General features: G+C 43.9%; 1 protein-coding gene across 1 annotated transcript in view; it reads left to right on the top strand.

The window, feature by feature from the left end:
- Positions 1-5,206: 5,206 nt before the first annotated feature.
- The window catches only part of LOC309811948 (uncharacterized protein), a gene marked incomplete at its 3' end in the record, with an annotated part of 28,015 nt that continues 19,354 nt past the window's right edge, over positions 5,207-13,867 (top strand). The window contains exons 1-9 of the mRNA XM_082635313.1: positions 5,207-5,865; positions 6,822-7,036; positions 7,380-7,440; positions 7,585-7,680; positions 7,807-7,971; positions 8,450-8,575; positions 9,403-9,623; positions 9,839-9,873; positions 9,987-10,217. Of these exons, the coding sequence (XP_082491439.1) occupies positions 5,326-5,865; positions 6,822-7,036; positions 7,380-7,440; positions 7,585-7,680; positions 7,807-7,971; positions 8,450-8,575; positions 9,403-9,623; positions 9,839-9,873; positions 9,987-10,217 (1,690 nt within the window). The 5' untranslated portion in view covers positions 5,207-5,325. The remainder of the gene's footprint in view (positions 5,866-6,821; positions 7,037-7,379; positions 7,441-7,584; positions 7,681-7,806; positions 7,972-8,449; positions 8,576-9,402; positions 9,624-9,838; positions 9,874-9,986; positions 10,218-13,867) is intronic.

Below are 13,867 nucleotides of genomic sequence, written 5' to 3'. Positions count from 1 at the left end.
TCCCTCACTTAAGAAACTCCTCTCCATCAAATGTAATAATGGAAGACCTTTCCTTCCTGCTTCTGTTTGAAACTGCAAGGCTAGAATTTACCTGGATTCTTATGAAGGTTTTCCTTCATCCCGCCTTTCTATCTCTCCATTCCTCTTGCCTAATCTGATTTTCTTCATAGCACTTGCAGGGTGTAGCCACAAAGAAATCAGAAACTGCATTTAATAGACCTCTTTTTTGTAATAATATTGGTACTGTTATTTTGACACTATCATAGGTTTGTTGTAGGATAAAGCAAATAAGTAATATGTCATTCAGAGCTCAGCTTTTCAGAGTGAGTAAAATAAATACAGGTATAAAATCATCCTGTATTCCATTTGAATTGGAAATATCAGTATAAACTTCTGATTTGAGTACTTTTTAATTATATTTTTACATTTTTCTTAGCTCTATCCATTGAAAAGTCTTCAAAGCAAGAATAACACAGTCGGGGCTTCCCTGGTGGCGCAGTGGTTGAGAGTCTGCCTGCTAATGCAGGGGACACGGGTTCGAGCCCTGGCCTGGGAGAATCCCACATGCTGCGGAGCAACTAGGCCCGTGAGCCACAACCACTGAGCCTGCGCGTCTGGAGCCTGTGCTCCGCAAAAAGAGAGGCCGCGATAGTGAGAGGTCCGCGTACTGTGATGAAAAGTGGTCCCTGCTTGCCACAGCTAGAGAAAGCCCTCGCACAGAAACGAAGACCCAACACAGCAAAAATAAATAAATTAATTAATAAACTCCTACCCCCAACATCTTCTAAAAAAAAAGAATAACACAGTAACAATGAGCACCCATAGCATGCAAATTTTAGCTTGTGAATATCATTTCTCAATAAAAGGTACCAGAGTTACTCACAGAAATGGCTGATTCCATGTCTGTTGCAAGATAAGTACAAGGTAGCCTTGAGACATCTCGTCCCTGTCAACAAGGAAGTTTTCAAAGTCCAATGAGTTTCTGTCAAAAGGACACAGAAGCCAATCTGAGGAGCTCCCATTGGCCTAAAATGGACAGTTTAAGCACCGAAAGGATTAATGCCTGCAATGGACTCAAACACATCAAATATATTTTTTGAACTGTGAATTTATAATTATACAAACCCCAAAAAACAAACAAACAAAAAATAACTTTCTTTATTACATTTGCTGGGGTCCCAACCCACTATTCTAAAATTGCAAAATAAAGAGAAAGAAGCACTTATTCTGCCTTTCCTGTATCAATTAAATACATATTATGTTACCTAAAAAGGAAACCATGACAATTCCTTCCTTATAGATGACTCCCAGATGATAAATGCAGAGGCAGGATGTTAAATTAATAAGTTACCAGTTTGCAACCCCTCATGAAATAGTTAATCTGGGAATTGATCAATGAATATTAAAATATTAGGTGACAAATTTATTGGACACTTTTTTTTTTTTATGGTTGTGTTGGGTCTTCGTTTCTGTGCGAGGGCTTTCTCTAGTTGCGGCAAGTGGGGGCCACTCCTCATCGCGGTGCGCTGGCCTCTCACTATCACGGCCTCTCTTGTTGCGGAGCACAGGCTCCAGATGCGCAGGCTCAGTAATTGTGGCTCACGGGGCCAGCCGCCCCGCGGCATGTGGGATCCTCCCAGACCGGGGCTCGAACCTGTGTCCCCTGCACTGGCAGGCAGATTCTCAACCACTGCGCCACCAGGGAAGCCCCTATTGGACACTTTTTAATGGAGGGTTAAGGCTGGGACTATAGATATACCTGGATCAGTCTTAACATCACTAAATTGAACAACTTGTATTATATGCCTCATGATCTGATGCAACATGGGCCACACAGCACCAGCTGATAATCTTGCCTGACACAATGGAGCTAAATCTTATCAACTCTAATATAACTAAGACCTAGGAAAAACCGGCGTTAGAAGTTACATGACCCCAACAGAAACAATGAGCCAAATCCAGAATGTAGACGTTCTAGAGAAAAAAACAACTTCTCCACAAATCAGTGGTATATAAAAGAAAACAATGGAATCTATTACAGAATGAAAGAAGCTTAAGAAAACCAACAATCCAATGCAATATGTGAATCTAGTTAGGATGTTGCTTCAAGCAAACCAGCATAAAAAGACATCTTTGAGATAATCAGAGAAGTATGAACATAAATGAGTATTAGGTTTCATTAAGAAGTGACTGTTGCTCATGATCAATATAAAACTGTTGTACAGTTAGATTTAAAGGTCCTTCTTAAGAACTTAGACATGCATGCAAATATTGACAAGTGAAATGACTTAATGTCTTAATTTCCTTGAAGATACATCAACAGAAGTAGAAGATTTCAATATAAGAAGTAGTAGAATTAGATGAGACGTGCTGAGAAATACGGATAAGTGTTTAATCTGGGGGATTGGTACATGGTGGTTTACATACTATTCTCTTTCATTGTATCTGTTGGGCTTTCAATGATGCAAACTGTGATTAAGAAATAAAGGAGGTTCTTCCACTGAGGAGAACACAAATATATTTTGGGATTAAATTTCTGATGATGGTAAATATGATGGCTTGTAGAAAACTTTCAGGTGACTCTTATCATGGCTCAGGGAAGGGAGAGGCCCTGAACACAATGATGTCTTCATTGAATCCAATAGTTTCCATGCAGCGTGAGAAAGGAAAATTAATATTTTGAATTTCAATTATTGCTTAATATTTTAAATGCTATATGTATTTTAAATATAAATATATGAATGGGAGACTTCTGAATGTAGCCTAATGGAGGAAAGGGAGGCATTTCCCCTTCTTAGATATTATCTTAAAACAAACAAGGAGAACAAGAAACGTAATCTCCACCTTCAACCCCCAAAAGGAAAACATCTTAAAGTCCTTCAATCAAAAAAAAAAAAAAAAAAGAAAAAGAAAACTCTCTCACAGAAAGAAAGAAATCAAACACAGTTTTTGGGAAACTGAGAGAGAAGATGCCCTCAGTGCAGATCTCAGAAAATCTAGTGAAGAACACTCTTGAGAGCAAACAAATCAGAATTAAACAATGTGGTAACCACAGAGGGACAGCACACAAAGTTAACCCTGAGGTTTTCCTACTGCCAGGCACTGCTGACTCATGTAACTCCTACTGTGTGAATGTGAAGAACACATCCTCAGGTGCAAATCCAAGAATCGCTGGTTTGCAACAGTCAGAAGTGGTTGTGTGTGTTCCAGGGAGAACCCATTTGCCATGAAGTTTCAAGACCCAGTGAAGGCAGGGTTGAGTAAGGGATCAGAGGCAGGGCCTATTGGCAACAGGTTGTCGGGGAAGCAAAGAAGACTGAGACTGACTGCAAGCCATGCTGCAGCCATCTTCCTTGGCTTCGTCTAATTAAAATTAAAAGAATTATTCACGCAGCCTGTTCCATAATAAGAATTCCTGTTAGCCTGGTTGCAGCCTGGCCTTTCCTCCCAGAATACTGTCTGCAAAAGACAGGTCCAGAAGGAGCTCGCCTCTTTCAAAGATGAGCCCTCGTTAGAAAGGAACCATTCCAGGCCCCACGAAGGACACTTTACATTGAAACAGAAAAACAAAAGTCACTTAGAAAACACTCAACAGAAAAAAGTGACAAAAATTATTACCGAAAAGGCAATGAAATAAACACCATGGTGAAATAAGAGAACAAAGGGGCAGTGGACTGAGAAATAAAAGATTAAAGTATTAGTTGATAGAGCTCAGAAAAGGAGCAGAGAAGAAAGATAAAGCCACAATAGAAATGAGGGCCAAGCTGGAAGCAGCATAAGACGTTGCTGATGCACAGCAATGGACCACAGGTAAAGGTGGAGAAAACAGCCTGTAGGAAATAGTATGAGAATCGAGTGAAAACATAGATATGGGAGACAAAATACATACACCATGAGTGCAACTGCAAAAGAGAATATATATGTGTGTTTCATATATATCTGTATGTATATATTCAATATATATACTCGCATGCATCACACATACCCCAGGAAAAACACAGAAACATATCTAAGTGACGTGACTACAAGGGTACACAGGGAACTGGCAACACTGCTTTGTCTTCCTAGACAGGAGTGGGGAATGATCTTGAGCATGTAATTTTTTCCTTAACCATGTATTACTTGTTTAATTTTTCAGTTAATAAGTAGGTGTGTAAATATCAATATTCAGTATATAAATAGGCATTCTATGACATCTGTATCTGTAATGTTTAAATAGATAGCTTATTAGGCTTCTAGTTTGAACTGTCAGTTTACAGGATACACAAAGGACACGAGATCATGTTAAATAAGATAACATGACTATGCAAATGCACAGGACAAATAACCTGTTTTGGTGTTTTTTTCCACAAATAAAGTGCAAGTGGAAAAGCGGAGGGGGATTTAAAGACTTAAATGATTTTACAGACGTATTACTTTAAAGACATATCACCGAAATACAAAATGTATGGAACTTATTAGGATCCTGATTTGGAAAACCAAAACATAAAATATAAATAACACAAACAGATTTAGTTCAAGATTGAATAGACACTTCTTAATGTTAATGAATACATAAATATTAAGGATATATAAATGGCATTTGGTTATGTATTTTAAAAGCACCTCATTTACAAAATTGAATTCTATACTAAAGAAATGATATGACCTCTTGGATTTGCTTTTGAATATTTTAAGATTGATAGGGAATTGGGTGAGAGTACAGGAGAATTAAGGCTGACCATCAGTTAATAATTTGTATAAAATCCAGTGATAGATGTACAGAAGCCCATTATATTGTAAATCTACGTATCTACCTGTGGGAAATTTTTAATGAAAGCAAAAAAAAAAAGTCATGTTTAACTTCTGTAATCAGTGAAAACACTAATAATTATAGGTAAGGGATAAGCAAAAGGTTATTTTGATCTCCACTATTTCTGCCTTGTGGGTGAAACACCAAGGCAGAGGAGCCTCAGTACATTTCATACACGAGCATAACATGGAGAACATTTGTGCGAGTCAGTGACTAACTCCCAGCTAAGTGAATTCAGACTAGTCTTACTGTACTGAGAGCAGTCAAAGTTGGAAGGCAGGAGAAATTTTCCCTGACTAAAGGAAACCTAAAATGCGATCGTCAGATTTCATAACTTTTCTAATAAACCACATGTGATCTCCCTGTTTGTAAAGCCCAGCCTTCCCAAACTGCAGGCTCACCTTCCAGCACTGAGCCCAGCCCATTTTCTCCATATATAAGCCACTGCTGCGAACCTCGTCTCACCGATCTGCTCCTCTCAGCTCTACCCTCCAACTCTCACGCCCTCCTCAGCCTCTTCGACTTCAGGAACCATGACTTCCAGATCCACCGTGAGAAGCCAAAGCAGCAGCCGTAAAGTCTTCAGGGCCGGCTCAGCCAGAGTCCCTGGGGTCGGCCGCTCTGGCTTCTGCAGCGTGCCCATGTCCTGCTCCAGGGGCAGTGGTGGCCTCATTGGAGTGGGTGGAGGAGCTAGCTTCGGCAGCCGCAGCCTCTATGGTGTGGGGGGCTCCAAGAGGATCTCCTTCGGAGGGGGCAGCTGCGCCCTCGGTGGTGGATACGGCGGCAGAGCTGGAAGTGGTTTTGGCTTTGGAGGCGGAGCCGGGAGTGGATTTGGTTTTGGTGGTGGAGCTGGTGGTGGCTTTGGGCTCGGTGGTGGAGCTGGCTTTGGTGGTGGCTATGGGGGCTCTGGCTTCCCCGTATGCCCCCCTGGAGGCATCCAAGAGGTCACCATCAACCAGAGTCTCCTGACTCCCCTCAACCTGAAAATCGACCCCACCATCCAGCAAGTCAAGATTCAGGAGCGGGAGCAGATCAAGACCCTCAACAACAGGTTCGCCTCCTTCATCGACAAGGTGAGCTGGGAGCACCTGCCCTCCACTGGGATTTCAGAGTCCCCAGTCGAGAGACACAATCAATGTCCTACCAGGGGGAGACTCGGGAGAGAGGGAGGAGGGGACTCGGGCTAGCTCTCCACTGGGATGCAGGACAGGCTCCATGTGGACCACAGGTAGAAGGCGATAAAAATCATTTACAACTACTGATCCGTTAAATGTCTTCATTCCTGCCTGGGAAGCATTCTCCACTCTTGATAACCCTCAAGCAAAGGAAAGGAACTGAGAGAATGGAATGAGTTAGCTTGATCTTCTGAAGGGTCTAAGAAATTAAAAAGGGAATTACAGTGGAAACAGCACTTGAGCCTTAGTTGGGGTGGCGGCGGGGAAGGAAAGAAGATAAAAAACCAAAGGAAATGCCATGAAAAAAAGACTCAGAAACATGTATATGTGCATAGAAATACTTAACTTGTAGAACCAGATCATGAGCATTAAGGGAGCTTGTTTTAGAAGGACTCATGCACTAGATGGGAAAGAAGATTAAATCCTATCATCAATAGGGTTGGATTTTAAACATTAGATTCTAAACATTGGACATCCCTTTAACTGAGATACACTCTATAAAATAACTCTGTGCAATGTACGAGAGAAATACTATTTTAAAGTACATTTGTGATTGTGCTTATCAAGAGGAAGAAAAGAAATGTTGAAAGTCACTGACTGACAGGCTCCATAATTGAGAAGAGGGACTATCTGATAGCTCCCTGGGGAAACTTGGCCAGTGAGATCTGTGTGGTGTGAAGGAAAACAGTCAGGGGAGCAGAACTGTCAGCCTGAGCCTCCGTACATGCTCTGGAGTAGCCCAGAACCATGGGGACCATCAGATCTGCTTGGGGACAGTCAACTCACCTCTCTTCTGTCCTTCCTCCCTTCCTTCTTTCCTTTGTTGGACAAATAACCATCTTGTCTTTCTCCAGGTCCGATTCCTGGAGCAGCAGAACAAGGTCCTGGAAACCAAGTGGGCCCTGCTGCAGGAGCAGGGCACCACGACCGTGAAGCAGAACCTGGAGCCTTTGTTCGAGCAGTACACCAACAATCTCAGGAGACAGCTGGACAGCCTTGCCGCGGAGAGAAGCCGCCTGGACTCAGAGTTCAGGGGGATGCAGGACACAGTAGAGGACTTCAGGAAGAAGTGAGTTACAAGAGAGAAAAGGGCTCAGTTTCCTGAAGCCCATGCTTCAAGTCTCTTAGATGACCAGGTCCCAATGAGGGCATGATTCTTAGTAAAACGAGTCCATGGAAATGAAACCACAATGCTTGCCTAAACACAAACCCCGAAGAACAAAAGGGCCATACAGGTGGATGGGGAGAGTAAAGATGTAAACAATATAGGGACCACAGAATTCATCTTTTAGGCTTACAGGCAGGAAAGCTCCATTTGGATATATCCGTTGTGGGAAATTGGGATCCCAGGCTGCCTTTTCTGTATCATCTTCACCACTGACTCAATTAGGTTTTACCCTTTCTAATTCCAGATATGAAGATGAAATCAACAAGCGCATGTCAGCAGAGAATGAATTTGTGAACCTGAAGAAGGTGAGATGAGTAAGATCAGGGGTTCATGTTTCTTTGCCAAAGGAGAGGACTCTGAGAAAAGAAGAATCAGGGAGACTAAAGGAGGAGTGGACTGGGAAGGAGGGCTTGGCTCATCTGATCCCAAGTTGTTGGCTTCTTCCCCAGGATGTAGATGCTGCTTACATGAATAAGGTTGAGCTACAAGCCAATGCAGATGCTCTCATAGATGAGATCAACTTCCTCAGAGCCCTCTATGACGCAGTAAGCATCTTTCCACACTCTGTTTTATTGAATCTAAAGAGATTTGCAAAGGATGGAAAATCTTAGGCTTGGGTATCTCTGTAAACGTCATGGGAAAAGAGGATCTGACGATCTCATGTTCTGCAGGAACTGTCTCAGGTGCAAACCCACGTCTCAGACACTTCTGTCATCCTCTCCATGGACAACAACCGCACCCTGGACCTGGACAGCATCATCGCTGAAGTCAAAGCCCAATATGAGGAGATCGCTCGGAGGAGCCGGGAGGAGGCTGAGTCCTGGTACAAGTGCAAGGTGAGCAGTGAGGGGGAAGCTGATGAAGAATCCCTGTGCCCCCTCCCTGAAGAGCACCAAGGCTTCCTGAGACTTCACTGGGGAAATCTACATCTAGGAAGCGGGGGTCCTCTCAAAGAACGTGTACCCTGAACCAACAGAGTAGATCTTTACAGTATGTATGTCCAAGTCTAGTAAGTCAAAGAACCTAAATGTAGGACAAAAGCTACTGTAGATAAAGGCCAAGGGATCTTTGCTTTAGCTTCACCCTGATGCTGGTTCTCAGAAACAGTACAGAGGATGTTCTGGTCCTCAAGAGAACCAGGCAGTCAGTGTTCCTACCAAGGGTGGTGTGTGATGGGTGTACAGTGTCCATGACCTTGCAACACCAATTTTCTTAAAACGCCTTGTGGAGAAACCATTAGCTTCGATTTGTGAGAACCTTGATTAGTGTCCTGTGAAACCCATTGACACCATCCTCTATCCCTCTGGTTTACAGTACGAGGAGCTGCAGGTGTCGGCCTGCAGACATGGGGATGACCTGTGCAACACCAAGCAGGAGATCTCTGAGATCAACCGCATGATCCAGAGGCTGAGATCTGAGATCGACCATGTCAAGAAGCAGGTATGGTGGGGACCATGGAGGAGAAAAGCATCCTTTCCTTCCTAGACCACCAGGGATCATCAACCACCACGTAGGGAATTCCTGGGCACTGAGGGAACAGCAGGGAGGGGAGGACATGTACTTCCTCCCTTAGTGAGTTCCCACAGGTTGGAGAGATGGATCCCAACCCAAGAGCAGGAAACAAACGCATGACAGGACCAATCCCGACTGGTCAGCGGTACAAAGATACAGTCTTGAGGCACTGAAATGAGATTCCATAAGAGGAATGATTGATTTGGGAATGCAAGACACAAGTTGGCAAAGAAAAGGCCAGGCCAGAAAGTGTGAGGAAGATTGCTGCAAATATGCTCAGACTCGATGTGAAAAAGAAGCTGAGAAAAGACACAGGACAAATGAGGGTTTTCCAAACATGTGAAGTGGAAGGAAGGCAAGGTGGCAACAGTTTAAAGTGAAACCATCTCCTCACTGTGGGTGTCTGTGGTTTTGTGTGCGTTAGTGTGCGTCCACATGAACTTACCCAAACTGTCAACATTCAGAAGAAGCCAGTAGTGGGTCCATTTCTTCCAATGTCCCCTGGTCTTGGGTCTGCTGTAGTATCTTCCAGCAGTCACCACCTCCATCCTCATTAGGGTGGTTAACACAGAGGCGCATAGGGAGCTCCTAGCCTAGTTCAGGTTTGCAGAATGGAAAAGGACTGGACAAAAAAATCAAACCCCCTTTTCCATGGAATCTGGGCTCTAGAGCTCTTCCTCACTGGGAAAGAAGAACCATGGTTCGTCTCCTCAGGAGTCCTGATTGCAGGTTCATCTGCCCATCTTCCCCTCTAGTGCACCAACCTGCAATCCGCCATCGCCGATGCTGAGCAGCGGGGGGAGATGGCCCTCAAGGACGCCAAGAACAAACTGGCCGAACTGGAGAACGCCCTGCAGAAGGCCAAGCAGAACATGGCGCAGCTACTGAAGGACTACCAGGAGCTCATGAATGTCAAGCTGGCTCTGGACGTGGAGATCGCCACCTACAGGAAGCTGCTGGAGGGCGAGGAGTGCAGGTGAGTCACACAACCTCCTCAAACAGCTGGGGCCATCTCCAAGGTGTCCAGCCAGCGAGCACCAGTGGAAGGCACTCTAGTCGTGGCCATGATGCCACTCCCAGAAAACCACGTAGAAGGCACGTTCCCCATGGGCTCTCCTCAAGCCAAAGCTTCCCACGCTGGTCCAGCTCTGTCTCTGTGGTCTCATGATGGTTGTGTCTCCTCTCTCCTAGGCTGTATGGGGAAGGCGCTGGACAAGTCAACATCTGTAAGTACCTTCACTTGCCTCCCTCCCTCGCCCTTGTGCTCTTCTGACTGGACTCTGTGTGGCAGAGTGAGCTCACCATGTCTTGTCATGGCCTTGTCCCCTTGCCTCTCCAGCCATGGTACAGTCCACCAGCTCCAGTGGCTATGGCGGTGCCGGCGGTGTCAGCAGTGGCTTAGCCATGGGCGGAGGCGGTGGCTACAGCTACGGCAGTGGTCAAAGCGTTGGAGGTGGCTTCAGTTCCGGCAGTGGCAGAGCCATGGCGGGTGGCCTCTTCTCCTCCGGGGGCAGCAGTTCCACCGTCAGATACACCACCACCTCCTCCTCCGGCAGGAAGGGCTACAAGCGTTGAACGCCTGCCATGGGCTCGTGGTCCCACAACGTCTCAGCCTCCCTCTCCAGCTTCACTGTCCTTTCCTCCAGTTGCTTCCTCTCTCCTGCTTCTTTCTTCTCTTACTCCTTGAGTTAGAACTGAGGTTGATGAGTGCCCTCATGTCCTCTCTGCCAACACCTGCTGCATCTGAGCTTCCATTGCTCACCATCGGAAGGTCCCTGTGTGGGTCCTACTCCAGAACAGGGCAATCCCCCTAGCTTTTCACTGGCCCAGTATGTCCCATCTCACAGGTGTTGCGTTCCTCCCTTGCAGTGATCATGACAGCACAAGTGACTAGTTCTATGATGTACGGGGGTCTGTATCCCTGTGATGCTTCCTCTGCTCTTTGCTCACTTGTATTGCTAAATAAAGCAGATTTATACTATAATGCGTTGTTTCATACTGCCTTGCTTTGTTACCAATGGTTCTTGTGGTTTTCGTCGGGCAAATGCCTTTTCAGGAATGAAGCATACTCCCAATCCCCATGTGCTTCACCCCCTTCCTTTAGAGAACTTCAACAAACAGCAATTTGGCATCCTTTTGCTCAGATTTCCTTCATGGATAAGATTTCATCTAAATGTTTGGCAAGTGTCATGGGAAGAATATGGTTCATCATATTGTATACTTTTCTTTTAATTGCCCATACCAAGAAGTAATGGTTGAGTTTCTCTTCCTTCTTCTCTAAGATCACTCCACCCATGCCCAAGGGATCAACTCTCAACGTCCAGTAGGGGAAAGATATTTCTGGTCTAACATAGCAAAATGACATTTAACAAGAGACTAAGATGTTTGATTTTTACTTAGACTTAACTTCATGACCAACAAACTTGCCTGACAAGGTGTATCAAGGGTAATTAAAGTGTATATACTGCTGAACTGAAATTCTATTTCTAGAAATGTATCCTGAAGAAATACTACAAATGCAGGAAGACGTATGTACATGGATGTGAATCCCATCTTCCCAGCAGGGAAAATTAAAAGCAGGAGAGCTGGTCAAATCACCACCAAACTCAGATTCTGGTTTCTTAAAGTGTGAAGGAAAAACGAGAATGGACATATCTACCTTCTCACACCTTAAGACTCTTGCGGAGATGGATGAAGCTGAGTCCTTCATCTCTCTGGTGTGCTCTCGCTACTGTGACTTCTCTGAATGGGTAGTGAAAGCTCAGGATATGGTGCAAGGCTCTTCATTCACTAGTGCTGCCTTTTGTCCACACCATTCCCTATTTCCTCATGAGTGACCAGTATCTCCCTGCCCCCAGGCTCTTACAACACAAGCAAAAGTTTCTTGGATTCAATAATATAAAGAGGGTGAATCTGGATCCTTTTGTATCAGTATCCTGCTGTATTCACCTATAACCATTCCCCCAGCAAAGTGGGCAGCCTCTCACATTGGTACCTCCTCACTTTGCCCAGAACTTCCCCAACAGCAGGTATGTGACGATTTGGTTCCATAATCTAAGCCCATTTAGTATTTATATTATTATGTACCTGTGAGGAATAATGGAAAGAAAATACTGACCAGGAAAAATATATAGAATATAGCAATGAATAATAAACAGGTTGCAAAATAGTATGTACACATGGATTTATCTTATTAAAATCTTATTGTGCATGTGCTGATACCAAAATGGCAGACTGTAAACCACCAAGCTCTCCTTTTGCCAAAGAAACATTGAAAACACAACCTGTGTTCAGAAGCTGTCTGAACAAACTTTGTAGGAGCTCTGGAAAACACTCAGAAGTTTACAATCAATAAGCAAATGCCCAATCAAGAAAATCCATCTTCAGAACGATAGCAAACTTTGTGACAATTTTCCTAGCACTTGCCCTGCCCTATACCTGGTGTAGTTGTGGTCTTGAGAAAGCAGCAGCCTTATTCTAGAACTTTCCCCCCACCCCTCTCCCACCCTCCAGTCCCCTCTCAAATCCATTTGCTCCTCTTGGTCACCCTCCACCACCCAGCACATGCATCTTGAACCAGAGAGCAGATGCAGATTATTTGCAAATTACTGTGCAAGTCTCTTCAAACACATCTGGGGCATTCCTGAAGAAATAATACAAGATTCTCACCTTTGTTCCACATAAATCCAAATGCAGGCAAGAGAAGCAGCAGGTACAGTTAGTAAAAACTGCAGGGCAGACTACAAACCCACAGAGGCCTGGGGCAAAAGACTACGGGAGAAGATATGCAATAGACCCTCTGACCATCTAAGGTCTAGAGGCTAAGCTGGAGTGAGACTCTGGGAAATGAGGACATTCAGGTGCAGCTGTGTATATGAGAGAATTTAGAAAACTGTGCCTAGGTCCAGACAAGACACATGCTCAGAAAATTCTTGAGAAGTTCTTAAGCATTAACCTTGGGCTGATCTCTAGTTTCAGAGCAAGCCCCGCTAAGTGCTGAAGGAGTATCCAGTCACAGGGTGAGTTGGTTGTTCTCAGTTTGTTATTTTGGCTTTTGGTTGTTGTTTTTTTTCAGCTCCTGGTATACAAGAAAATCTTCATCAAGACAGTAGCTGAACACAAGCTATAGGAGCAGTCTGATGTTGAGGTTTTACTGCATGCCAGGCACTGTTGACTCATTTAACACAACTAGGTCAATGTGAAGGACAGGTCCTCAGGTGCAAATCCAAGAATCCCTTGTTTGCAACAGTCAGAACTGGGAGTAGGACCTGAGGCAGGACCACATTAGTCATGAACTTTCTAGAAACTGGGAAGTAGAATTGAATAACAAATCAGAAACAAGGCCTATTGGCAGCATTTCATTAATAAGAGGGGAAAAAAGCAGAGAGACTGCGAATTTAAGTCACTCTGCAGTGATTTGTTGGGCAAGGTTTTTAAGGAATAAGAGAATTATTCGCACAGCCTGTTAACCTGAATATGGCCCCAGCTCACTCCCTAGAATACTTTCTGCAAACGACTGGTCTAGAAGGAGTTCACCTCATTCAAAGATGAGCACTAGTCAGAAAGGAACTGTTCCAGGACTCACTAAAGAGAATACACATTTAAAAATGAAATGAACAGGAAAAACAAAAGGCAGATAATGATCACTCATCAGAACAAAGTCACTATAAAATATTGTCAAAATAAAGCAAACCCTCTATAAAATTAGAGAAGAAAAAGCATATAATGAGACAATAAGAGATAAACCATTACTTACAGAAGTCAGCTATGAGGCAGAGAGAAAAACAAAGCCAGCAGGGAAATGAAGGCCAAGTTAATGTCAGTACAAAGGACAGTAGACGTGCTGAATGCATAACAAAGGGTGTATGGGAGAATATCGAGAAAAGAGAATAAGGGGTCATAGACGGAGTTAACAAGGGGTTAAAGGAGGGTCAAGAGGATATATAGATAAAGAAGACAAAGTATATTCAACACAAGAATAATTGAAACACCTAAAGGAAGAGTATACACACACATACGCAAACTCATACACACAAATTGTCCCCCGCAAAGCACAGAAACATCTTCAATTAGGTGGCTGGGGATTTGCCCTGAAATTTATTTTGATAGACAGATGTGCACAATTTAGGCATTTTTAAAATATGTAAATATTGTATATGGGTATAAAGAATGAAATCTTGCCACTTGTGACAACATGGATGGATCTCTAGGGCATTATGT

Source organism: Mesoplodon mirus, assembly GCF_964341445.2.
Source record: "Mesoplodon mirus genome assembly, chromosome: 11".
NCBI classification, from domain to species: Eukaryota; Metazoa; Chordata; class Mammalia; order Artiodactyla; family Ziphiidae; genus Mesoplodon; species Mesoplodon mirus.
This window is presented reverse-complemented; position numbering and strand designations above follow the sequence as displayed.